This window comes from Myotis nattereri (genome assembly GCF_964212035.1).
Source record: "Myotis nattereri genome assembly, chromosome: 19".
Taxonomy (NCBI): Eukaryota; Metazoa; Chordata; class Mammalia; order Chiroptera; family Vespertilionidae; genus Myotis; species Myotis nattereri.
In genome coordinates, this window is record NC_138095.1 from 28,286,963 (window position 1) to 28,312,694 (window position 25,732).

A 25,732-nucleotide genomic window follows, 5' to 3' on the forward strand; every position below is an offset into this window, starting at 1 on the left:
CCTCGGGCATCATCGTGCGGCTGAGCACCAACCACTTCCGGCTGACGTCGCGGCCGCAGTGGGCGCTGTACCAGTACCACGTGGACTACAGCCCGCTGATGGAGGCCCGCCGCCTGCGCTCGGCCCTGCTCTTCCAGCACGAGGACCTGATCGGGCGGTGCCACGCCTTCGACGGCACCATCCTGTTCCTGCCCAAGAGGCTGCAGCACAAGGTCGGTCAGAGGTCGGCGGGGAGGGTGGGCCCGGGCACTGGCCGCACACCCAGCCGCAGCCAGGCCTGAGCGCTTCCTGTGATCCTGGCCGTTGGCCTGGAGGAGTCGGTTCCCTCACACACACCCTCGTCCCCCCCACCCCCCCGCCCCCGGCTCAGGTGACCGAGGTGTTCAGCCAGACCCGGAACGGGGAGCACGTGAAGATCACCATCACGCTGACCAACGAGCTCCCGCCCACCTCGCCCACCTGCCTGCAGTTCTACAACATCATCTTCAGAAGGTACCTGCGGTGCCGCCCGGCTCCTGAGGAAAAGGGGGGTGCGAGGCCGCAGGGGGTGGGAGGCCGCAGGGGGTGCGAGGCCGCAGGGGGTGTGAGGCCACAGGGGGTGGGAGGCCGCAGGGGGTGCGAGGCCGCGGGGGGGGGGGGGGTGGGAGGCCGCAGGGGGTGTGAGGCCACAGCTCCTGCCTGGCCCCGACTCCACCGCACGGGCTCAGGCAGGACGCCCGCCACACCGGCCCCTCTGGGCTGACGCTCAGACACGCTTTGAACTTGTGTCACGAACGCCCACTCTCAGCTTCCGGGCTGTGCCTGCTCCCTGGGGTGGGGGCACGCTCCTCCCTGTGCTCACACCGCTGCTCTGACCTTTCACCTCCCAGGCTCTTGAAGATCATGAATTTGCAGCAGATTGGACGGAATTATTACAACCCAAGCGACCCGATTGACATTCCAAACCACAGGTGTGTGGGGCGGCTCCTGGGCTGGCTCACGGGCTGAGTGATGGCGTCAGCGGGGCCCTGGGGAGGCGGGGGGAGGCTTGGACTTGCCTCGAATCACAGGAGACCTCCCAGACCCCGTGGGCCTTGACGGCCATGGGGTGCCACCGCCGCCTCACACGCGCTGGGTCTGCCCGCCAGCTGCGGCCGTGGCCTCAGGGCTCAGCGCCTCAGGTGGCGCCCAGGGGTGGGTGCAATAACGAGAACCCAAGACGCTTTTGGTGAGACCGGCCGCTTCCAGTCTCGGGCGGGGCACGGACACTTAAATAAAGTTAGTTACTGACTTTCAGCTAAACATGGTGAACGTCTCAGGGACAGGTCCTCACGTGGAGCCTGTAAAACACGGGGGAGGGGGTGGGGAGGGGAGGGGCGGGGGAGGGGCGGGCGGGTGCCCACGGACGTGTGCCCGCAGGTTGGTGATCTGGCCCGGCTTCACGACCTCCATCCTGCAGTACGAGAACAACATCATGCTGTGCACGGACGTCAGCCACAAGGTGCTGCGCAGCGAGACGGTGCTTGACTTCATGTTCAGCCTCTACCAGCAGACGGAGGAGCACCGCTTCCAGGAGCAGGTGTCCAAGGAGCTGGTTGGCCTCATCGTGCTCACCAAGTGAGGCCCGCCCTCCCCCCTCCCCCCCTCCCTCCCTCCCCCTCCCCCCTCCTCCCTCCCTCCCCCCTTCTTCCCCCTTCCCCCCCCTTCCCCCTGTCCCCTCCTCCCCTCCGAGCAGCCCCGGGAAGGGCAGGCGCCGGCTTTCGGGTCCGGCCCCTCCCGCCCAGCCCGGTCCGAGGACACCTGTTCCTGTTCCCTCCGGGACGCGTGGGCCGCGCGGCTGCAGCGTCGACTCACCATCTCGGCCCAGCAAGCGCACTTGCCCGGCAGGTACAACAACAAGACCTACCGCGTGGACGACATCGACTGGGACCAGAACCCCAACAGCACCTTCAAGAAGGCGGACGGCTCGGAGGTCAGCTTCCTGGAGTACTACCGCAAGGTATGTACGCCCCGCCCGCCCGCCCGCCCGGGGCGCCAGGCTGCTCGGCTCCTCCCTGCACACTGACCCCCCTCCCCCGACAGCAATACAACCAGGAGATCACCGACCTGAAGCAGCCGGTGCTGGTCAGCCAGCCCAAGAGGAGGCGGGGCCCGGGCGGCGTGCTCCCCGGCCCGGCCATGCTCATCCCCGAGCTGTGCTACCTCACAGGTGCCCGCGCCGTGCCCTGCCCCCCCCCACCCCCACCCCCTGTGCCCCCGGCCCACGGCCGGCACCAGGCGTGACCCTGTCCCTCCCCGCCCCCCTCGTCACCGCCCCCTCGAAGGTCTGACGGACAAGATGCGGAATGACTTCAACGTGATGAAGGACCTGGCCGTGCACACGAGGCTGACGCCCGAGCAGCGGCAGCGGGAGGTGGGCCGGCTCATCGACTACATCCACAAGTGAGCCCGGGCCGGCGGGGGGGGGGGGGGGGGGGGGTGACAGCAGGGGGGCGGGGGGACCTCTGCCGCGGGGGGTCGTGTGTCTGGGGGGGTGATAGTGACACTAGCCGCGGCCCTGCAGCTCTTCTGTCGGGAACAGGAAGTAAGCACGTGGGCGCGGGCAGCGCTGCTCTCCGTGACACCGCGGCTGGTTTCCTTGAGGAGGAGCCTGGGCCTCGGCGTTTGAAGTCGGGGGTCTGGTGGCAGAGCGAGCGCGGACGGACGGGGACAGGGACGGGGGGCGCGGACACGGGGGGCTCTGTGTCTCCGCGTCGGCACCAGGGTTCGGCCGAGGCAGACGGGACGGACAGGGTGGGGTCTGTGCGCCCCCGTCTGCCCGCTGTCTCCTCACCTGGCGACGTGTCTGTGTCCCCTCGACAGAGACGACAACGTCCAGCGGGAGCTGCGAGACTGGGGCCTGAGCTTCGACTCCAACCTGCTGTCCTTCTCGGGGCGGGTCCTGCAGGCCGAGAAGATCCACCAGGGCGGAAAGACGGTAGGCGCCGCGTCCCGGGCGGCGGGGGCTCCCAGGGCCTTCGTGGTCCCCCGAGGCCTGTGGCTGCAGAGTCCAGGTGTCCGTCCGCCTCGGGGCCCAGCCGACGTGATGGCCCCCCCGCGGCCCCGTGTGGAGCCCCGTGTGGAGCGTGTGCAGGGGGGACTCAGGCGTGACCGAGGCGGCTCAGGGCCCGTGAGCTCCTGTCGCAGGTCCTCCTCCGCCGCGAGCGTCTGAGTGCAGCTGGGTTCCCACGGCAGCCAGCGTGTCACCCCTGCAGGAGGCGGGGACCTGGCGCTGCCACCCCAGCCCTGGCGCCAGCGGCTGCTTCGTCGGTGCCCCGCCCGCTGTCCCAGCCTGGGCAGCCGACCCGGCAGGGGCCTCACTGCCGCGCCTGCCTTTGCTCGGTCGGTCGTGGTCGTGAGGGAGTCCCCCTGGGCCCTGAGCTTGCTGGGAGACGCGGAGAATGCGCCAGGGCGCCGGGTCCAGAGGCAGCGGGAGCCTGTCTTGCAGCCGCCCCGCCCTCCACCGGGAGGAGCAGCCGGGCACGCGACTCAGGTGTCTGCACCCTCTCCCAGTTCGAGTACAACCCGCAGTTCGCGGACTGGTCCAAGGAGACAAGGGGCGCGCCGCTCATCAGCGTGAAGCCGCTGGACAACTGGCTGCTGATCTACACGCGCAGGAACTACGAGGCGGCCAACTCGCTGGTCCAGAACCTGTTCAAGGTCACCCCGGCCATGGGCATCCAGATGAAGAAGGCGGTCATGTGAGCCCCGCCCCCCCCCACTCCCCGCGGGCAGGGGCACCAGAGGGAGGGGCTGGAGAGGAAGGTATCAGAAGCAGGAGGCCCCAGCTAGTGTTGCTCAGTGGTTAGAGTGTCAGCCGTGGGCGCACAGGGCCATTTGGAGCACGTGTGGGAGGCAGCCAGTCGATGTCTCTCCCTCTCCCTCCCTCCCACTTTCTCTAAAAATAAATACATTAAAATTTAAAAAATCAAGGAAGCTACCCTGGAGTGAGGATTAACAACACATCACGTCGATGTAAAGGCCGATACAGGCCCACAGCCCGCGTGCGGACACGTGTGAGGCTGAGGCAGGGTGTGGGTGGGGGTGGGGGTCGCACTCCCCGCGCAGCGTCCGGGCGCTGGGGCCTGGGGCTCCCGGGCTGCGCGTCGGTCCGTCCTCCTCAGGTCGTCCGCATCCCCTTCAGGATCGAGGTGGAGGACAGGACGGAGGCCTACCTGCGGGTGCTGCAGCAGAAGGTCACCTCCGACACCCAGATCGTGAGTCGCCCGCCCAGAGCCGGGTCCTGCGACCGCTGGTTACGGGGCAGCTGGAGCTGTTAGGCCTGAGTTCACTCTCAGAGGTTCTAATCAGGTTCCCAAACTGCCCCACAGCGTCCGCCCTTGAGAAGGTGGCCGCCTGCAGGGGGCGGTGCCCGGAAGGCGCGGCGGGGCTGCCACGTCCATTTCCTGGCGTCCCGGGGGCGGGGGTCCTCGGAATGACCAGGGTCTCCAGAGCTTTAAATAAAGGTCACAGCCGTGGGGGCCGGGCACAGCCGAACCCCGGGCACTTCAGAGGCCCCTGCGCTCGTCCCGCTGGGAACGCCCTGACGGCTGCCCCACCCCCAGCTTCCCGACTCCCTGGCTGAGGCCCTGGCCGTCCCCAGGTGGTCTGCCTGCTGTCGAGTAACCGCAAGGACAAGTACGACGCCATCAAGAAGTACCTGTGCACCGACTGCCCGACGCCCAGCCAGTGCGTGGTGGCCCGGACGCTGGGCAAGCAGCAGACGGTGATGGCCATCGCCACCAAGATCGCCCTGCAGATGAACTGCAAGATGGGGGGCGAGCTGTGGAGGGTGGACATGCCCGTGAGTGTCCCCCGGGGTGGGCTGGCCCCCCTGCCTGGGCCCGCGTCTGACGGCGGTTTCCCTGCAGCTGAAGCTGGTGATGATCGTGGGCATCGACTGCTACCATGACACCACGGCCGGGCGGCGCTCCATCGCCGGCTTCGTGGCCAGCATCAACGAGGGCATGACCCGGTGAGTCCACCAGGGAGCCGGAAGCAGCTGTCGGCTGCCCGCCCGGCCCAGCCCTGCCTCCGTCCCCGTCCCCGTGCTGGCCCTCGGGCTGCAGGGGGGGCGACGCGGCTGCGTGGACGGCGGAGTCTGGTTGAAGGGGACCCTCTGGGCTGTGCGGGATGCCGAGGCCCCGGGGCAGCTGCAGGTGGACACGGGCTTGGCTTGGAAGCCCCCGTGGGTTCGCGTCACTGGGTCTGACGCAGCGACCTGTTCCCGGGCTCCTGTCGGGACGAAGGGGGTCGCGGGGACACAGTGAGGGGGTGGCGTCCCCGTCCCAGTGGGTGTCCCGGACCCCGCGGTGCTGACAGGCCTCCGTGCGGGATGCGTGTGTTGGCCTCTCAGGACAAAGGTCCCGGTTTGTGGGGCTGCTCAGGGCCGTGCGCCTGTTACTTTGAGATGCACCGGGTCCTAGAGGGTCAGGTCAGGCTAGCGCTGAGGCTCGGGCTGCGGGCTGACTCCGCGCTCCCTCCGCAGCTGGTTCTCGCGCTGTGTGTTTCAAGACCGAGGTCAGGAGCTGGTGGACGGGCTCAAGGTCTGCCTGCAAGGTCAGCGCCCACGGCCCCTGCCCGTCCCCGTCCCCGTCCCGTCGCCACAAACCTGCCCTGAAGCGCGGCCCTGCCCCTGCCGAGAGGGGTGGGTGCCGCCTGCTGCGCGGGCTCACGTGCGTGTCCGGCTGCCACAGCCGCGCTGCGGGCCTGGAACACGTGCAACGAGTACATGCCCAGCCGCATCATCGTGTACCGCGACGGCGTGGGCGACGGGCAGCTGAAGACGCTGGTCAACTACGAGGTGCCGCAGTTCCTGGACTGCCTCAAGTCCGTGGGCCGCGGCTACAAGTGAGCGCTGTGTCCCGACCTCGTCCCCAAGGCCACCCGCCTCCCGGGAGGGGCAGGGGAGGGAGCCGCTAGCCATGGAGGTGTCTGCACCTGTCGTCCTCGGCCCCTCCCCACCGAGAGCCGACACCCAGGGCACGGGAAGCGCAGGGAGGCGGGGTCCTTGTGAGCTGGGCCGGGGAGGTGGGTCTCACCTGGGGCTGGTGCAGCCTGGAGCCCTGAGCCGGCAGACACGCTGTCCCTGCTGCTAGCAGAGGGCAGCCCCGAGGCCGTGGGGGGAGGGGGGGGACAGTGACTTCCTGCTGTCCCTGTCCTGTTGGGTGGAGTGTGGGCGGAGCTCAGGCCTGGCGTCCGAGAGGCTGAGGCCTGTTGTGGGGGACCTTCCCCCCACAGGTGGCACCTGCGTCAGCCCCGGTGCCGAGCAGCAGCCCCTGAAGTTGGGCTGGGAGGCCCCAGGCAGCTTCCCCTTCTCAGCCTTCCCTTCACAGGGAGCGCCTCTCCTGCCACAGGCGCTGGGGCCTGACGTGGGCGGGACCTGCCCCAGGGCGAGTGCCCAGCTGCTGGGTCTCCCGCCCCCTGGCCTCCGTCCTCCCTCCAGGCCTGAGGGGCCCACAGCGGGAGGGGGGGCTTTGGGGGCAGGAGCCCTGACGGCCCGGCCTCCCAGCCCCAGGCTGACGGTGATCGTGGTGAAGAAGCGTGTGAACGCCCGGTTCTTCGCTCAGTCGGGGGGCCGCCTGCAGAACCCGCTCCCGGGCACCGTCATCGACGTGGAGGTGACCCGCCCCGAGTGGTGAGTCCCGCCCGCCGGCCCCGGGCTCTGAGCAGAGGAGTCCGCGTCCGGCCCTGGCCGCGCCCAGAGGCGCTGAGCTCCTTGCCGTCCTGTCTGCACGGAGCCCGACCCCCGAGTCCTGCTCCCGCCTCCAGGGGGTCCAGGGTCAGGCTCACCTGGGTCGCAGCCGCCGCTGAGAAGGTGGCTTCTGTGCAAGCACAGCCCTCCCTGCCCCGGGGCTGCCCCACTTGGGACACGCACGGGACACGCACGGCACACGTGACGCACACGGTGCAGCCGGACGCCGCGAGCGTGGGCCTGCGTCATCCGTGGGAATGAAGTCAGGGCGGCTTCTGTCTTCCTGTGGAAACGCCGGGGAACTTGTTTTAAAAAGGCTCCTTCCCAGGACGCAGCGGGCCTGGGCGCAGCCTGGGGAGCACTTTCCCGTCTGACCCTCAGCGCGGGGCTGGGCGGAGCTCAGGGCTCCAGCCGTGGGGAGTCCCGTGAGCAGGCCTCACGCGGCCCTGCTGCCCTCGGGGGCGCCCAGCCCAGCGCTGAGCCGAGGGCACCCGCTCCCCCGGTGGACGGCAGGCCGAGGCGGAGGCGGCGCTGCAGGGCCTGAGGCTTGGGTCCGCTCTGGGCCGGGTGCTCTGGTCTCGGGCGAGTCACCCCCACAGCCTCGCTCTCCAGGGCCCTGACCGTCAGCTCGGCCCGCGGCACACGCTCCTCCAGCGTCAGTGGTGGCTGCGGGCCCACCTGCAGCAGGAAAGCGCGAGGGCGTCTTCCTCGTGCTGCCCCGCGGGCTCCCGTGTGGCCGCCTCGCGCCCCAGTGCGCCTCGCTCGCTCCCTCGTGAAGACACCCCAAATCCTACGGGGGGGGGGGGGCACGGGAGGCGCGTCTCAGCTGAGTGCAGTGGGGCAGCGGGGCAGGTTCTGTGGGGAGCACCCGGGGGACAGCTAACGCTGGGCCTCCCCCAGGCCCCAGTGCCCTGGTTCGCCCAGCGAATGGTGGGCCCAGGGCCCCCAGGACCCCCAGGACCCCGCCCTCCACACGAGCCCAGCAGCACTGGAGCCTCCGTCCCACGGGGCCGGGCCGGGGGGGTCACCACGGTGGCCGGACGCGGGAGCGCCGTGCCTGGGGCGCCGGTTCCAGGAGGCCGGGGTGTGGTTGCAGGTACGACTTCTTCATCGTGAGCCAGGCCGTGCGCAGCGGCAGCGTGTCCCCCACCCACTACAACGTCATCTACGACAGCAGCGGCCTGAAGCCCGACCACATCCAGCGGCTGACGTACAAGCTGTGCCACATCTACTACAACTGGCCCGTGAGTGTCTGCGGGGGGGGGGGGGGGGCTCCCCGGGCGCGGCCCCAGCCTGACGCCGTGCTCCCCGCAGGGCGTCATCCGCGTGCCCGCGCCCTGCCAGTACGCCCACAAGCTGGCCTTCCTCGTGGGCCAGAGCATCCACCGTGAGCCCAACCTGTCGCTGTCCAACCGCCTGTACTACCTCTAGCCGAGCGGCTCTCCCAGCGCCAGCGAGGGCTCCGCCTCACCATCAGCCTCTCGTCCTGGTGGGACTGGGGAGGGGCCGGGGAGTCCAGGGTCCTTATTCCAGCATCACTACCAACCGAGATATTTTATAGGTAAAAATTAGTGTTTTTTAGTTCTCACCCAAGGACACGTTTTTATTGATTTTTTCTTCTAGAGAGAAGGGGGCGGGGGGAGAGAGAGAGACATCAATTGGTTGCCTCCTGCACACGCCCCTACCAGGGATCGAACCCGCAACTTTTTGGTGCACAGGACAAGGGGACAAGGCTCAGCCACTGAGCCACCGGCAGGGCTGAGATTCTAGGTGTAAGTTGTTTGCCTCTCAAATGCATTGGGAGGGTTTCTGTTTGTTTTGAGAGAAATGTGGTCACGGCACTTTGTGTTATAGACAGACTCTTAAACCACAGGAAGTGCTTTCCTGAGGGAGGAAGCCGTACTGGACTTGGTGGACCTTGTATCTGAAATGTTGGGAAGGGACGGAGGGGAGGCGTGAGGCAGGCTGGCTGGTGCCTCTTCTCTCCTGATGGAAGTGCCAGCAGCAGCCCCAGCCAGGCCCAGGCAGGGGAGGTTGCTTTCCCACGGGGGCTGTGTGCTGTGGGTTCAAAAAAGAGAGGGGAGCCCTGGACAGTGTGGCTCAGTGGATAGAGCGTCGGCCTGCAGACTGAAGGGTCACGGTTCAATTCCCAGTCAGGGCACAGGCCCAGGTTGCGGGCTCGATCCCCAGTGTAGGGCGTGCAGGAGGCAGCCGACCCATGATTCTCTCTCATCACTGATGCTTTTTTTTTTCCTCCCTCCCTCCCTCTCTCTTCCTTTCTGAAATCAGTAAACGTACAAAACAAAAAAAAATTTAAAAACTTCTTAAAAGTTACAAAAAAAGTTAGTTGGAAGGTTTTCAGTTTCTGTCCGGAGAAGCATTCGCGGTCCTTCGCCGGGAGGCCATAGCCCATGTCCGCGTCGCTGTGTGTTTCACTTTGCAGCCAGCATCGTTCTGTCTGTTATAAATTAAAGTGCCGTCACCTGGTCTGCGGGTCCGTGTCGTCTGTTCTCACTGAGGCCACAGCACTGGGTGTGCTTTTCAAACTGCTGGAGGGTCCACTCGGGGCCCCACACGGAGGCCACGCTTTCGGTTTAAGTCGACTTGACTGAGGGCTGATTCACGTGAGGGGTGATGCGAGGCGTGTGGACACGCACACGCTCCCGTCTCACACCAGGAAGACGCGGGTCCTGTTACGGCCCCTGGGCAACGCTGTCGTCTCCAGCACACGGTCGTGCACACGTCATTAAATTATCCCTGAGTCGCCTGTTTTTGATGGTAAATCACACATTTTAATTTTTTTAAAAAATAGATTTCGGAGAGAAAGGGAGAGGGGAGAGAGAATCATTGATCGGCTTCCTGCACACCCCCTACTGGGGATCGAGCCCGCAACCAGGGCACGTGCCCTTGACCAGAATCGAACCTGGGACCCTTTGGTCCTCAGGCCGACGTGCTCTCCACTGAGCAACACTGGCCAGGGCCCCACACACTTTTATTGGGTCACGTGTGCACTCCGCCTGCTGGCTGGTCGGAGACGCGGATGTTGTCTCCTGCGTTTGCCGAGTGGTTCCCCAGCGGGTGGGCCCTGAGCGTGGCCTGTGCGCGGGACACGTCGGAGCTCTTTTGGGAAACAAATTCCAGGAAAGGGAGGGGAGTGCGCCCCGTGCACACAGCCCCGGGGCTGCTGCAGCCCCGCCCCAAAGCACACAGGAGGCGGGAGGCAGGCATCGTGGAAAATGACAGTTTATTCTAGAAAAGACCCGACACCGACCGCACACGCACACCCACACGCCGCTCCCGACCGCTCGCACACGCAGCCCGTGACCACGGAACATGCTCACAACCTCCCACAGGTTACAAAAGAAAGGCGGTCTGCACGCGTGTATAAAGAGTAAAAACAGTTACAAGTGGACGAGGGTACAAAGGAGCAGCCAGCGGAGGCACCGCCGGCAACGGGCCAGTCTGTGCTCAATGCCAAGGGAGGGCTGTGGGTCACGTGGAGCAGACTGACCTGGGCTGGGCCGTGGCCTGTGCGCGCCGTGGCCTGTGCGCGGCCGTGGCTGCGTGTGTGCCGCTGTGTCTGTCTGGCACGAGAGGGACAGACCCACCGAGTGACACTGAGGGTGCCGGGCCTGCTCTGAGGTGTGCGTGAGGACACGTGTGGTGTGGTGTGGTGTGGTGTGGCCTGGGCGTGGCCGCAAGCCTGCCCGTGTGGGGAGAGCACGAGGCGCACACAGGAGCACAGCGAGTTTATTGGACGGTACAAACCATTGTGCAGAGTAAGGCAGAGCATGGAGCGCTCGGGGCTCGGACCAGAGTGAAGGGGGGTGAGCGTGGGGGGGGGCGGGGACAAGTGCACAGAGACCGTCCGGGGCGAGCAGCCGGGCCTGGCCCTGTGCCGGGCCTCCCGTCAGACCGGGGGCCGCGACCGAGCCTGAGGCCCAGGAGGCCGGGCTGTCCTCCCAGGTGCTGGGGGGGCCGTGGGGGGCAGAGAGGTCCCCGCTGTGTGGGGGGTTCGGGCGAGCGCGAGTCACGGGAGCCCCGGCTGCGAAGGAAACCGCGTCGGAGGTGGTCCCGGGTCACTTGACGGCTCCCAGCTTCTGCAGCAGCCTCTTGCCTTTGAAGAGCAGCCCCTTTTTCTTCCTCGAGGACACGCCCCGGCCTCTCCCGGGACCACCTGTACCCACAGACGGCGCAGGAGACCCCGCGTGGAGACGGGCTGTGGGGGACGGCGCTCTCCTGGCCGGGCCTGCCCCCTCGGGAGGCACCTGGGAGGTACAGTGTGACAGTTTACCGGGCACGTCAGCGCCAGCCCGGCCCGCCCGCCCGCCCGCGAAGGAAGGAGGGGCGGTGGGCGTTCTCTTCTTTCAGTGGGGGCGCCAGGAGCAGCCTGCCCAGCGCCTCGGGGACACGGGCGGGGTGCCCCTCACGCGGGCAGGACGGGGCTGGGGATCACTTCCTGGTACATTAAGACCCGATCGAGGGGTGGAGGCTGTTGTAAGTTACGTCGACGTAACCCTGGTGAGTGCCCATCTCACAGCGGATGCACTCAGCGCGAGTCTTGTCTTTGAAAGCGACGGCCCCTGGTCGGCCGAGCGCCCGGGTTAGGAAGGTTGGGGATGGCACACCGGTTGAAAGAAAAACAAAACTAAAATGAACCTTAATTGCAATCAAAGAAAGCTGCCAGGCCTCCGTGGGCAAGGCCTCCGTGGGCGCTGCGCGGCCTGCACGGCTCTGGGGTCTCGGTGGGATCTTGTCCGTCGTGAGCACACGGTCAAGTGCTGAGCTCACGGGCACTGTGGCCCCGCCTGACGGGACCTGGACCATCCCCCAATCCTGACCTCTGACCTCTGACCTCCTGGGAGCGTGCAGGATTCAGCAGCCACGGCCAGCCACGGGGCTTCAGCTTGCTTGGATTTAGAATCAAGGTCTAACTCTAATGGAAACCTCGGCAAGCACCCACGGTCGCTGAAGATACCGCAGCCCCTCTGGGCCGTCCATCTCGGAGCCGCGTGTCTCGGGAGCGGGTATTGCATTGGCAGGCCACCGGCGCCTCCCCCTGCGTCGGCACTTCGAGGACAAACCCGGCCCGCACCAGATGGAGGCGGGGACTGGAGGAGACGCCGTGCGGGCAGTGGGACGCGACCCCGGGCCGGCCTGCCCACTGCCCGACTGCCTGAGCTCCAGCCGCACGTTTACAAGGAAATCTGCCGGGCCCTGGCCAGTGTGGCTCAGTGGATAGAGCACCAGCCTGGGGACTGGAGTCCCGGGTTCGATTCCCAGGCAGGGCACAGGCCTGGGTTGTGGGCTCGATCCCCAGTAGGGGGTGTGCAGGAGGCAGCCGAGCCATGATTCTCATCATTGATGTTTCTCTCCCTTTTCCCTTCCTCTCTGAAGTCAATAAAAATATATATTTTTTTAAATTTATATAAGGAACCTGCCGTAAACATGTTGGCGAGGTTGTGCTTTTCCGAGAGTGGCTGACAATGCAACACGCAGCCGCGGGGGAGAAACGGGCTCGGGGGAAACATGCCCCCTGCTGGCCTCCGCGGGAACCGCGGGGGATGGTCGCCCGGCTCAGCCCGCCACGCCTTCAGCTGCTTTACAGCCGAGGCCAGTGGTCGTTAGGGGACATGTTTCTTTCCCGGCCCCGTGACCCCGGCGTCCACCGCGGAGCCCGCTGGGCAGCTCGGGGCGTCTAGGTATCTTCAGCTGCTCACTTACGTGAAGGCTACTGTGCCTGATTAAGGTGTGAAATGAACACTCTTCTTCTGTTCCCAAGCAGATGAGCGAAGGAATAAGAATATATGATATAAAAACAGAACGAGAACCCGCAGCGATGACGCAAAACAAAATGAGGCGACACGTGAATGTCCTCCGTCCCTCCAGGGGCCGCGGGGCGTCCGCTCTCTGGGGAGGACCGCGACCCTGAGCCTCAGGCCGGGCCAGCCCCGCGCCCTTGCCCTCGCCACGGCCGGGTGTGCATCTGTCACCCGGGGGTCCCCTTGTGAGCAGAGGCAGCCGGTTGGGATGGAAAATGTCCCTTTTGGTGAAATATACGTCAGGGTCAGAGGTCAGCAGGCTCGGGACGCCCCCGTGGGCGGGGAGGGCGAGGACACGCTCAGGGCGTGTGCTTCCGGCCCTCGAGGCAGAGACCACACGGGAGAGCGCGGGTGGCGGGGCAGGGGCGCCGGACACGCCGAGGGCTGCTTACCCGTTTGGCCTTGGAGCGCGCGGGCGTGTCCTGTGGGCGGTGGGACGGGGCGTCCGAGAGGTAGACCTCCACGTCATCAGGCACTTCTTCCAGGAAGTTGGACGGCACCAGGCCTTTCTGCCCATTGAGCTCCCCCTGGGACAGGCGAGGGAGACCCCTTACTCCCTCTCTCACTCCCCCTCCCCCCACCGAAGGAGCCGCCGCCCCTGGACCGGCCGGCGAGGCTCAGTGGTTGGGTGGTCAGGGTTCATCCCCGGTCGGGGGCACAGGCCCGGGTTGTGGGCTTGATCCCCAGTGGGGGGCGTGCAGGAGGCAGCCGATCCATGATTCTCTCTCATCATCGATGTTCCCATCTCTCCCTCTCTCACTTCCTCTCTCTAAACTATATATACACACACACACACACACACACACACACACACATATATATATACATTAAATTAAATAAATAAAGGAGCAGCCTTAGGGCAGGGAGGGCCTCCTCCTGGTCGGGGGCGGCCGCTGTGGGAACCCGCCGGGGCCCAGCCCGTGCACCCCGGGTTCCCTCCCTAGGGAGCCAGCGGACAGCACAGGCCGACGCGACCACCAACCGTGCGCCTCGCGGCTTCACTCACGTAGTAGAAGCCGTCCTCGTCGATGTCCCCGAGGACGGAGATGATGTCCCCGGTGCAGAAGGTGAGCTCGGCCTGCGGGGGAGGGCGCGGTGAGCGGCGGCAAAGTCGTTTTCTCAAAGAACCTCTGCGCGATTTCTTTCATTGTCTGGTTTTCCTGTGATCTGGGTACTAACCCACTCCTTCAGGCCAAGGAGGAGGAAGGACAGAGAGCCGGCAAGGGCCTCTGCGCTCGGCCTCTGAGAAAGAGCGTCCACGGCAACGCAGGCCCCCCCCAGGGAAGCACTGGGCTCCCAGGGTCCGGCCAGAATTCAGCGCCCGCCCACGGCCTCACACCCGCCAGATCCTTAACGTTAGCACCTGGGCGTCGGGGCACTGCTCCCCGCAGCCCGCAGCGCCTGGGCCTTTACCTAACTGCTCTCCCGCTGCGTCTGAGAGACTGTGCTCAATTATTAATGACACGTCTATTTCCTCGGCTACAGGGTGGGCGGGGGGAGGGGGTACTGGGGTGGGCGGAGGCTCCAGGCTGGGAACAGGCCAACCAGCCTGGGGGATGGAGGTGCCAGAAAATGCACTTTTCTTTCTAAATGCCCGGCCGGCATGGCTCAGTGGTGAGCGCCGACCTAGGAGCCAGGAGGTCACAGTTCAATTCCCGGTCAGGGCACAGGCTCAGGCTGCAGGCTCGAGCCCCAGTAGGAGATGTGCAGGAGGCAGCCGATCAATGATTCTCTCGTCATTGATGCTTCTCTCTCTCTCTCCCTCTCCCTTCGTCTCTGAAATCAATAAAAATATATTTAAACAAACAAACAAACGTGAAAATGGGGCGAGGCCGCCAGGCATCGTAAGTCAAACCTGCTCAGGGCTCTGTGCACGGGGCCCTCACTCTGGCCTCTCGTCAGAAGTAACGGCCATGCAGGCCCTGGGCACAGAGCTCCCAGCGCTTCCCGCCGTGGACTTGGGGCCTACCCACCTCGCCCGTCCTCCGCCCTCTCCTCAGGTGACACTACTGGGCACCCCCACCGGGTGGCTGCTGCGCCCTGAGCTACAGGGAGGGGCCCGCCCGGCCTGCTGTCGGCCATTCACTGCTCTGGGGGCCGCCCCTGGAGGGACGCCCGGTGGGAAGGGCGGGGAGGGCAGCGGGCACCTCGACATCGATGTTGGGCGAGCTCTCTCTGGGGTCGTAGTCGTACAGGGCCACCATCCTGCGCGTGGACACCGCCTGCTGCCGGCCGCCTCGCCTGCTCCTCTCTGCTGACCGGGAGAAGGAAGCCATCAGACACTGCCTAAGAGTGGGCCGTCCTGGTCACCACGGTAACGGGCCGGACGCCGCCCCACCAGGCCCAGGCTCACAGCCCCGGACGCAGCGGCCTTGGGCCAGCCGCCGGCTTCCTAGGTTTTGCTTTAATTTAGAACAAGCGAGCACCTTTGTAAAACCTGGGGCTGTTTCCTCAAAACCAAACACATGCAGCCCAGGCAGCGAGGCTCAGGGCCTGAGCTTCGACCTAAGAACCAGGAGGTCAGGGTTCGATTCCCGGTCAGGGCCCAGGCCCGGGTTGGGGCTCGATGCCCAGTGGGGGGCGAGCGGGAGGCAGCCGGTCTGTGACTCTCATCATTGATGTTTCTGTGTCTCTCTCTCCCTTCCTCTCTGACATCCATAGAAATATATTTAAAGCGCAGGCACACTCACATAGGCACACGCACGCGCACACGCTCACGTGCACACACGCACTGCAGAGGGAATGACAGCGCTCCGCGCAGCTGGCTCCGGGAGGCGGACGTGACGCTGCGGAAGGACGGGGTCCCGGGCGGGCGGGCGGGCGGGCGGGCGGCTCACCCGTCCTCTCCACGGGCGTGCTGAGCGGCAGGAAGCCCTGTCGCAGGAGCTGCTCCATCATCTCCTCGTCCTCGGCCTGGATCTCGGACACCATGTTGCAGGGGATGAGGCCGGACCGGGCGCACGTCTCCCCGCGGTAGAAGCCGTCCGCGTCCTTATCGCCGTAGACCTGCGGCCGCGGGAAGAAGCGAGGCCTTGTGAGTGGCTGGCTCCGAGTTACGTCACCGCCTACAGTGAGGTGAGTGGCTGGCTCCGAGTTACGTCACCGCCTACAGTGAGGTGAGTGGCTGGCTCAGAGTTACGTCACCGCCTACAGTGAGGTGATTGGCTGGCTCAGAGTTACATCACCGCCTACAGTGAGGTGATTGGCTGGCTCAGAGTTACATCACCGCCTACAGTTAGGTGATTGGCTGGCTCAGAGTTACGTCACCCGCCTACAGTGAGGTGAGTGGCTGGCTCAGAAGGCGTCGGTCAAATACAGTAAAACAACGGGTTATATCGTGTTCAACGCCGCCCTTTGGCGGGGAGCGCGGCCGAGGACCAGCTGGACTCGCGGGGCCTGCGTGGGCGGAGTCCGGCTGTGGGACGGGGCGTGACGGGACCACGGGACCCGCCGGTGGCACCAGCGTCCTTCCCGGGCCTCGCTGTCGGCAGGACCTGTCCCCCCACTTTCCCGCCCTCACCCCCTGCGGACGGGCTTGCTCCGCCCCCTCCGGCCCTGCTCCCTGATGGCCCGGGCGATGGCGGGGGTGACGGTGGGTGATGGGGGTGCCGGGGGGGGGGGGTGATGATGGGGGTGACGGGGGGGTGATGATGGGGGTGACGGGGGGATGGTGATGGCGGGGGTGACGGTGGGTGATGATGGGGGTGACGGGGGGGTGATGATGGGGGTGATGGGGGGTGGTGATGGCGGGGGTGACGGTGGGTGATGGGGGTGACGGGGGGGGATGGTGATGGCGGGGGTGACGGTGGGTGATGATGGGGGTGATGTCGGGGCGATGATGGGGTGACGAGGGCGGGGGTGGCGGTGGGGACGCGGCCCGGCACCTTGATGATCTGTCCCTCCTTGAAGGGCAGCTCCTCCTCGGCGGCGTCGGGGTTCGGGGACATGCTCAGCGGGTCGTAGTCGAAAAGGGCCACGAAGATGCGCGCCGGGGGCTCCTCGGCACCAGGGTCGGTCTCGGACTCCCCGTAGAAGTCGGGGGACAGCCGGCCCCGGTCGCCGTAGTCATCTGGGGGCGGGCGGCACGGACAGAGCTGTCACCCCGGACCCGCCCCGCTCCTCCGTCTCTAAAATCGTTTCCGAGCGGCGACCTGTGACCCCGGGGGTCAGGGTTGGACTCCGGTCAGGGCACAGCCCGGGGGTGGGCTCGATCCCCGGCGGGGGGCGCGTGGGAGGCAGCCGATCTCTCATCATTGATGTTTCTCTCTCTCCCTTCCTCTCTGGGATCAATAAAAATATATCATTATTAATTTATTTATTCATTAATTAGCGATCTTTTCAGGGCACCAGGTCAGCCGGACGTTCAGGGACCTTCCGTCTGGGAGGGAGCAAACCCTGAACAGCGGCCTCATCCGGCTCTTACACGGATTTTGGGGGGTTTGTTTTGTTTTGGGGTTTGTTCACGGTGCGTGACAGGCGCTATTTTCTCTCACTTCCCACGTGATCTAAACAGCGCGTCCCCTCGTCCCGCTGGCCGCTGAGCACAGCTCACTGTTGTCTTCGGAAAATGAAACAGGGTCTTCCCACGTGAGAATCCTTACGAAGGGGTCTTGTCTGTCTTGTGCCGATTCTGCCTTCTCTTTGCCACCACTGAGCCTTCTTTGTGTCTGGATGAAAATTGCTATTCCCGGTCATTTTTAATTGTTGTTATTGTTTTTAAATATATTTTTATTGACTTCAGAGAGAGGAAGGGAGGGGAGGGAAGCATCCATGATGAGAGAATCATGGACGGGCTGCCTCCTGCACGTCCCCCACTGGGGATCGAGCCCCCAACCTGGGCCTGTGCGCCGACCGGGAGCCGAACCGCCCAATCAGGTTTTTAGATGTTTAGGCTGAGGGCTAAGCCGCCAGGTGCCCTGTGGTTGGAAGGACAAAGAGCCCACTCACCGATGGCCGGGGCCGCTGGCCGGGGCCGGTGCGGGCCGCCGCCTCCGTGGGGAACCCTCCGGCCCCCGTGCTCGGCCCTGTCCGCCCGTCCCGCAGACGCCGGGTTCCCTAAAATCTGAAGACAAAACAGCAGAGTCCTGAGTCCCGCCGGCCCGGAGACACGAGAATGGAGTCAGCCAACCAACCCCGCGTGGAAGCAGAAGCTGTAAAGGCAACTAAACGTAGCTTTTAACTGAAAGGTTAGCTGAAGGGCCCGGGGCCTGGCCGCTCACCCCGGGCACCCCGACTACCACAGCGGAGTTGCTCTTCGACACTGGGGGCCGGGGAGGGGGAGGGAAAGAATTCCGGGGGGAGGGGACATCTTTGTTTGCGGGTCCTGCTCCTGCTGCAGAAGCCAGATACATATGTGTGTGTGTGTTAATCTGTCTTCATTGATGTCAGAGAGGAAGGGAGAGGGAGAGAGGGAAATATCAATGGAGAGAGCGAGTCATGGACCGGCTGCCTCCTGCACGCCCCCCACTGGGGATGGAGCCCGCGACCCAGGCCTGTGCCCTGACCGGGAATCGAACCCTGACCTCCTGGTTCCTGGGTCGACGCTCATGCCCTGAGCCAGGCCGGCCGGGCACCAAGGCAGATGTTTTGCCCCAAGGTGAGAACGGCTTCAATACGACTGACTCACTGGACTCATCGCCCTGCGGCCCCTTCGACCAGGTACAGCCCTGACCGTTAGGGCCGCAACGGGGATCGCAAACGGGGGACTCCGCCGCCGCCCAGCCACGTGTCCCGCCGGGAGGAAGCTGTCCGTGTGGCTAGGCAAACCTCACGGCACCGCCCTGGCCCTGCTCTGAAGACGGGGTCACCCCGGGGCTGCCCTGCCTGGATATGCGCCCCGGACACACACACCCCGGGTTAGCTCTGCGTCGGAGGGTCCGGGCAGAGCCTCCAGTCCCCGGGGAGGTGACCCGAGTGGGGAGGTTCCGGTGGCCCAGCGAAGGAGCAGGGATGAGACGGGTTGGCCTGGGCCGGACACAGGTGGGTCGGTGAAGTGTGGGGCGTGGGGCAGAACCCCCTGGTGGACAGATCGCACACTGCACCGGCCCGGAGCCCAGCTGCGCTCTACCTGCATGTTCACTGGCAAGTCGGGGCGTGACAGGGGCAAATGCTGGGAAAAGGGACCAACTCGGGGAGGAGTGAAGCTCCCGACAACCACTCACACGCCTGGAGGACAAGGCGGGGTGTGTGTGTGGGGGGGGGGGGGGGCGTGTCTAGAGCTGATGATGGAAAATTCGTTCTGAAAACCGGGTGCAGGGAATTAAACACCTTTGGAACCATATGCACCAGTGGGTCTCTCTGTTCTTCTCCCTTTTCCGATGACGGAGGAAGGCATAAAACAACCCAACAAAAATCCACAAACCACCCCAAGAAGAAACCCTTCGATCCCATCGGTGGCCACAACCGGTCCCCGTGCTCATTTGGGACAAGCACGTTGTCAAACGCGTGGGGGGCGAGCGTTCAGCTAACCCTTAATTAAAATTTAGATTCAGTTGTCCTTTAACCAAAGCAGCCAGAATCGTCGCTGATTGGGGGGGGCGGGGAGGATCTTATCCGAAAGCAACACAAAGAACCCGTCAGCCGGCCGACGACTGGGAAGCGATGAGCAGGAACTGAAGCCGCGTGGACGTTAGGGCATCAGCCGCGTCCGGAGGCACCAACAGAAAGAGGGAGGATGGAGGGTGCGGACGGATCGGTCTGGCAAGCGGGGGGCGGGCTCGCGACACACACCACGGGGCCGTCTGCCACGCGGGGAGCCGCCTGCGGGTGCTGGGCGGTCGCCCTACTCGGGGGCGTTTTTATGCTTTTCTTCCAGACGTTGGGCCCCGCGGGCTGGTCCCAGCCAGGCTTCCTGGGGGCCGGCCGCTCCGGGCTCGGGCGGGGGTCGTCGCTCCTGACGACGGGGCTGGGGTCCTGCTCCCCAAAGTCCTCCTCGATGCTGCTCTGCCGGGTCAGCGTCCGCCGCCGGGCCAGCAGGGGCCGGAGGGTCCTACAGGGACAGGGCCCGGGGCCCGGGCTGCCCGTGGCGGCCACGCTCCTGACGCTCAGTCGCGGGTCCTCTTCTTCGCTCCCACAGTCCAGGCCGCTGTCTGGGCTCCTGGTGGCCCAGCGGCCGCCCCGGCCGCCCCTGTCTTCGGGAAGGAAGTCCTCGGCGTGGGGGCCCCTGGGTTTCGCGGAGACCCGGGAGCCCTGGGGGGCCTGGTGCACCCGGCAGGTCCTGGCGCGCCTGGGCTCCCAGGCCCTGGACGGGCACCCTACGCCCTGTCTGTGCAGGAACTCACAGGGCTCCGCGTCCTCCTCCGCTACTTCGGGGATACTGAACAGCCTCGCACTGTGGGGGGCCTGCGGGGGGCCCTCGGGCGGCTCCGGGAACGCCCCATCCGAGGTCCTATGCCTAGAGCACTCCTAAGGGGGCATGCGGGACCCACGGTGGGAGCGGACGTGAGGTGGGCGAGGGAGGGAAAGAAAACAGACAGCATTAGTCACGGGGCCACGAGGGAGGGGAGCATGCTGGGGGGGCATGCTCGGCCGGGCTCTGAAATGAGGGTGCAGTGGGCGGAGGATGGAGCCAGGCGGGAGCAGCAGGGGGCAGGCCATGCACTAAACCAGCGGGGTAGGTGGGGGGCGCACAGAGCCAGGGCACTGCCACAGCCAAGCAGCTGGGTGCTGGGAGCCGCGTGCCCAGAGCGCTGGGAGACCTGAGCCCCGCGGCCCGCTGGCTGCGCCCACAGCCTCAGGGCAGCGGCCACTGGCCGCCGTGGGACTGAGCCGGTCACAGCAGCCCCTGCCGCTCTCGTTCTCTCCCCGGCACTGAGCTGACCTCCTTCTTTCCTGTCCGGCTACAAGTCCGTGTGAAGCCGGGACCTGGTCAGTCGGCGCCGTGGCCTTGCTCCCGCCCCTCAGCGTGTGCAAAGGCCTGGGGGTCTCCAGATGCTCCCCAGGGCCTGGACCCTTCCAGCCGAAAGCAGGCTCCCCTGCGGCTCCGCAGCCCCTGCACCGGCCCCAACCCTGGCTTGGGGTTTCCAGGTCAGACTGAGACCTCCTGACCCTGAAAATGTGAGGACGCTGCGGACAAACTACAGGGACCTGCAGCTGTCGGCCGGCCCACTTCCTGCCACGTCCTTGGCCCGCTTCCTGCCACGTTATTGGCCCCGCTTCCTGCCACGTTATTGGCCCACTTCCTGCCACGTCATTGGCCCACTTCCTGCCACGTCATTGGCCTGATTCCTGCCAGCTGTGATTTCCACTCAGCTGTTCCCAAGGGGCTGGGGGCTGTGCTTGCAGCCATAGGGTTTTGTAACGACCTTGCTGCCCCCTGGGCCTCCTCCCTGGGCGAGAAGGTGGCCCTTCTTTCCTCAGCAGATGGGGTTCCCTCCCAGGAGCTTCCTCCCCGACAAGGAGAAGCACCGTGGACGTAGGAACCCGAGGCCGCTTCCCCTGGTCCAGCTGTGAGCATGGGACGTCCTGGGGAGATGAGGCTGGACCCCGCCCCCCCGGACCTTCCTCCATCACAGGCTCCCGACTCCTGCAGGACGGGGCCTTTGGGAGCCGGCGGGGCAGGTGCGAGGGGCCAGGCCAGGGGCGGGAGCGGCCACGTGCGCGTCTGCACAGGGACCTGGCACGGGGGCGGGAGGGGGGGCGGCCTTTGTGGAGCATCCGTCAGTCTCTGTGCAGGCGGCCCTGAGCTGGCCGCCGGTGGTGCCGCCTTCTGCGCACCATTCTGAGCGCAGGCCCCCGAGTTGCCGGAGGAAGGCCACGCGGGCCCCTTATCCGCCACCGGGTCTCCTCCCCAAAGCCTTTCCGTCCGGAAAACCCACAGGGTCCTGCCCGCTGTCCCGCCTTCTGTCCGCCTCCCCCGGGGGTGGGAAGGGCTAGGAGCAGGGGTCCCCTGTGGCCTTGTCCCCGTGGCCTTGCCCCCGTGGCCTGGCCCAGGGCCTGGCACGCAGAGGGGACCCACCCACGAACCCAGGCTGCCCAGGGGCGTGAATACGAGCTCGAAGCAGAGCAGCTGGCAGCAGGGTGGCCACGCCCCCAACAAGGACAGGGACACACGTGGCCCGTCTCCTGGGCTTCCTCTCCATGAGGGTGACCTCCCCTCAAACCCGCTGACAGCCACACCGAGCACAGGGTCCCTGGTGGGGGGTCTGAGGGGGGTCGTGTGTGTGGCCCCCCGTCCTCGAGGACAGCCATCCCTCCTGGCCCTCCGCACCCTCCCGCCCCCGCCCCCCCCCCCGCCGGGCCCAGTGGGTGCCAGGACCTTCCCACAATCCCCCAGCCGGCCCGGTGCTCCCGACCCCCCCGTCCTGACTCAGGGTCCCTGTCCTCGGGCTGCTGGTTCTCTGGGGGTGAGCGCTCAGGGCCGGGGTGGAGGGGGGCCTCCATTGTTCCCCCGCTGCCCCCCAATCCCTGCTGCCGAGCTGGGTGCCCCTGGAGGCTGCCAAAGGGCGGCTCCCAAACCCCCACCCGCCGTGTTGGCCGAGAGTTCAGACCCAGAGGCAGGGCGGGGTCCCGGGTGCAAAGTCCATGGCGAGGAAGAAGCCAGTCCCCAAGGTGGGCTCCCGGGGGCAGCAGGGCCAGGCTGGGGCAGGCGGGGGCCGGCCGCACTGACCTTGAGGGCGCCGTGGGAGGTGCCGCTGGGCCGCCGCCGGCCCCCCTCCAGCTGCATCTCCGAGCACAGCTCCTCCTCGTCCTCCTCCATGATGTCGGACAGGTCCGAGCCCCGGCTGCTCTCCGTGTGGTACTCGTCACCGTGGCAGCAGTGCGGCTGGGCAGGAAGGGGTCGGTGAGCAACCTCTCTGGGCCCCGAGCTCCTCCTCGCCAACTCCGCTAACGGACGGTGTCGGGCGTGGGGCGTGGCGGCCTCGGCGGCCATGAGCCCGGGAGCTGGGCGGCCAGAGGCTGGCCCGGACGGGCTCGGGCACCCAGACCGTGGGCTCGGGCAGCACGACGCTGGGGCCGGGAAACGGCTCTCCCGGCGCCGCCAGCAGCTCCGACGTGGCGGCCGGGCAAAGGCGTGAGCCACCGGGGGCAGCCCAGGCGGCGGGCGGCTCGGGCACGGGAAATGGAGGGTGGGGGGTGGGGGGAGGGGGTGTCTATGGCCTCTTCCAGGCGTTTCAGGTTTAAATAGCAGCCTGTGGTCTGGAACACACAGAGCCCGGCCGGCCTGGCTCAGCGGCTGAGCGTCGACCTAGGAACCAGGAGGTCAGGGTTCGATTCCCGGGCGGGGCACAGGCCCGGGTTGTGGGCTCGATCCCCAGCGGGGGGCGTGCGGGAGGCAGCCGGTCCGTGATTCTCTCTCATCATGGATGTTTCTCTCTCTCACTCCCTTTCTTTCCTCTCTGACATCAATGAAAACACATTTTAAATAAACACACACACACACACACAGCCGGTCTGGGAGGGATCGGGACCCATCTGAGGACACTCCCATCAGACGACGCCCGGCAGAACCAGAGACCAACCGGCCCTGGGGACCTGCTGTGGGCGCTGCCCCGGCCACCCGCACCCTGGTCGGCCGAGTGGCTCCGGGGCAGGAAGGTTGGGGTTGGCACAGCGGTTGAAAGAAAAAACTAAAACCTTCACTGCGGCCAAAGAAAGCTTACAGGCCCCTGCGTGCAAGGCCCCAGCGTGCAAGGCCCCCGCGTGCAAGGCTCCGTGACTGGAGGCTATTTCTGAGCCTCCTGAGACGCTGAGCAATAGCAGATGCCCGGCAAACGTCTGCCCCGTTACCGAGAGTGAACCAACCAAAGGCGGGTTTTGCCCCAGCTGAGCCGGGGGGTGGGAGGGGGGAACTGTCCCCAAATGAGGTCCCAAAGGCACAGCACAGTTCAGTCCGGACTCCCCACACCCACCAAGGTTGCTGTCTCGTGGGCTGGCACCTCCCCATCTTTCCGGGGAGTGGGGGGGCGGGTCCTCACCTCCAGAGGCTCCTGTGGTCACTGCCCAGCTGCCCGCCCGTACTGCCCGCCTGGCACTCACCGGCTTGCCCAGCTCGGAGCCCTTCAGGAAGTCGTCCACGGAGGTGCCCCTCCTCCTGAGGTCGGGGGACTCGTAGCCGTCCTCCTCGTCTGAGTTGGCGTACTGCCCGCTCCTGTCCAGGAACACGCTCCTTTTCTCTAACTTAAGGAGGAGAGGGCGGGTGAGCGAGGCGCCGGGCGGGCCCCAGGGGGGAGGGGGCTCCGGGTCCCACCCTTCCCTTCGCCACCCACAGCCCCTCAGAGCCGCCCCGCGAGGGCCCGGGCCAGAGGCCGCCCTGGCTCCTGGGCGGGTTTCTTTGATCTTTTCATACATTTTTATTGACTTCAGAGGGGCCCGAGGCGGGCGCCGCCTTACCCTGCTGCTCTCGGCCACCCTCTGCGCGGCCTCCCGGGCCATGGCCTTGGCCACGGAGCTGGACACGGGGGCGCCCTGCGGCTGCGGGAGGATCCGGCTGGGCGAGGGCGAGCGCCGGCCGGGCAGGCCGGGCAGCTCCAGCGTGTGCCCGAGGGCGGGCGCCCGGCCCTGCTCCCAGGCCTCGTCCGCTCGGACGTGGGGCCCCGAGCGGTCGTCTTTGGTTTCGGGGGCTCCGGCACTTGCTGACGGCTGCGGGGTGGGCGCTCTCGGGGGGGCGGGAGGCACCAGGAGGTCGGGGGGCACGGCGGCGACGGCGGAGTCCATGGACTCGCCCTGGGCCGCGAGGGTCCGCACCGTCAGGCCCCTGGCGTCCAGGCCGCGCAGCCGCGCCAGCTCCACGGCCACGCCATCCGCCGTGGGGGCGGCGACCTCGGCCACCTGCACAGAGAGAGCCACTGACGGGCCGCCCAGCCCCCACCCGCCCCCTGCACCCCGGCATCGGCGGTCTCGGCGGGGGGGCCGTGGGAGTCTGCGGACACCAGCGCCCCCCCCCCGCCCCCCGCTGGACGGAAGGCTTCCGTGTCCAGAACCAACTCAGAGACACACTGAGGGCACAGAGGGCCAGGACGTAAAGTTCATTGTGGCCAAAGCTGGCAGGAGGAGGGCGGGGCCAGCGTGGCCGGGAGCAGAGACAGGGCCACCGGCTGCAGGGACCGCGCGCACATGGGAGCTGGAGGCAGCCAGACACTGCGGTCCACTGAGTGGTCAGCCCTGCCCCTCACAGGGACCGGGGCGGAGGGAGGAGGCAGCTGCATGACCCGTGGGCCAGGATGGGGAGGGGGAGGGGGCTGAGGCCATCGGCTTCCCCACCTGCCCTGTGGAGTCAGGGCCTGGCCATGTGTTCGTAGGGGATTCCTAGGCCTGTCATCTATCCGGGGGCCCTGATGTTGGGGAACTCAAGGCAGGTGAACTTTTAAAAAATATATTTTTATTGATTTCCGAGAGGAAGGGAGAGAGAGAGAGAGAGAGAGAGAAACATCCATGATGAGAGAGAATCATGGATCAGCTGCCTCCTGCACGCCCCCTACTGGGGATGGAGGCCGTAACCAGGGCCTGTGCCCCGACCGGGAATCAAACCAGTGACCTCCTGGTTCATAGGTCGACGCTCAACCACGGAGCCACGCCGGCCGGGCAAAACAGGTGGACTTTTAATCCCGGGGGCAGGAGAACCAGGAGGGTGAGCAGTGGGAGGCGGGCAGGGGATTCTGGGAAGAGGTGGGGCAGAAGTGGGGGGGCCTCATGCTCTGCAGCCCTGGGGTGGCCATGGGGTGGCGGGTGTGTAATAAATGCTGGTGGCAGAGGAGGGAGGAAGGACGCTCGGCCGTCACCCTCCCCGGAGCAGGTACCCACAGTCCTGGGGTGCCCCCCCATGACTCACCCTCTGCCCCTTTGCATACACGCCGTAGCCCGTGACGGTGGCCCCGTTGGACAGCCCAGTGGCGCTCAGGGCGGGCGGCTTCCAGGAGACCTGGGCAATGGCTGGGGTGGCTCCCGCCTGGACGGTGACGTCTTGGGGGGCAGCTGGGGGACCTGGGGACAGACGCAGAGGCACGTGGCGGGCGGGGCTCCCCCGGGAAGGAGGCCGCTCGCTCCAGGGACCCGCCCCGCTATCACGTAAGGAATCACAGAACGCGGTCGGCGTGTCGCCACAGCTCCGGGCGGTGACGGGTCCCAGGTGGGCCCCAGGGAGCCCTGTGTTGTGCCTGAAACTCCACTTTAATAAAAATAAACACCCATGAGCCCGGCCGGTGTGGCTCAGGGGGTGAGCGTCGACCTGCGAACCAGGAGGTCATGGTTCGATTCCCGG

General features: G+C 66.3%; 2 protein-coding genes across 7 annotated transcripts in view; one reads left to right on the plus strand and one right to left on the minus strand.

Moving 5' to 3' along the window:
* PIWIL1 (piwi like RNA-mediated gene silencing 1) overlaps positions 1–8,143 on the plus strand; it is a gene marked incomplete at both ends in the record, with an annotated part of 13,361 nt that extends 5,218 nt beyond the window's left edge. Inside the window, 17 exons of the mRNA XM_081113789.1 lie at positions 1–212; positions 371–492; positions 870–950; positions 1,399–1,596; positions 1,867–1,978; positions 2,062–2,188; positions 2,304–2,421; positions 2,842–2,956; positions 3,532–3,719; positions 4,163–4,235; positions 4,622–4,822; positions 4,890–4,993; positions 5,507–5,577; positions 5,715–5,868; positions 6,530–6,655; positions 7,809–7,956; positions 8,027–8,143. The exon at positions 1–212 is cut by the window's left edge and continues 3 nt beyond it. Coding sequence (XP_080969915.1) covers positions 1–212; positions 371–492; positions 870–950; positions 1,399–1,596; positions 1,867–1,978; positions 2,062–2,188; positions 2,304–2,421; positions 2,842–2,956; positions 3,532–3,719; positions 4,163–4,235; positions 4,622–4,822; positions 4,890–4,993; positions 5,507–5,577; positions 5,715–5,868; positions 6,530–6,655; positions 7,809–7,956; positions 8,027–8,143 — 2,267 coding nt within the window. The remainder of the gene's footprint in view (positions 213–370; positions 493–869; positions 951–1,398; positions 1,597–1,866; positions 1,979–2,061; positions 2,189–2,303; positions 2,422–2,841; positions 2,957–3,531; positions 3,720–4,162; positions 4,236–4,621; positions 4,823–4,889; positions 4,994–5,506; positions 5,578–5,714; positions 5,869–6,529; positions 6,656–7,808; positions 7,957–8,026) is intronic.
* A 1,796-nt stretch (positions 8,144–9,939) lies between these two features.
* RIMBP2 (RIMS binding protein 2) overlaps positions 9,940–25,732 on the minus strand; it is a 30,767-nt gene continuing 14,974 nt past the window's right edge. For 2 of the 6 annotated variants that reach the window (XM_081113793.1, XM_081113792.1), the window contains exons 9-20: positions 25,304–25,455; positions 23,866–24,303; positions 23,512–23,652; positions 22,142–22,297; positions 17,482–17,596; positions 16,419–16,603; positions 15,372–15,540; positions 14,682–14,785; positions 13,541–13,612; positions 12,927–13,061; positions 12,437–12,483; positions 9,940–10,980 (exon numbers count right to left, since the gene is read on the minus strand). In XM_081113793.1, coding sequence (XP_080969919.1) covers positions 12,457–12,483; positions 12,927–13,061; positions 13,541–13,612; positions 14,682–14,785; positions 15,372–15,540; positions 16,419–16,603; positions 17,482–17,596; positions 22,142–22,297; positions 23,512–23,652; positions 23,866–24,303; positions 25,304–25,455 — 1,694 coding nt within the window. In that variant the 3' untranslated portion in view covers positions 9,940–10,980; positions 12,437–12,456. Of the gene's footprint in view, positions 11,296–12,436; positions 12,484–12,926; positions 13,062–13,540; positions 13,613–14,681; positions 14,786–15,371; positions 15,541–16,418; positions 16,604–17,481; positions 17,597–19,263; positions 19,939–22,141; positions 22,298–23,511; positions 23,653–23,865; positions 24,304–25,303; positions 25,456–25,732 lie in introns of all 6 variants that reach the window. The other 4 variants (XM_081113794.1, XM_081113790.1, XM_081113795.1 and 1 more) reach the window with 3 other exon arrangements.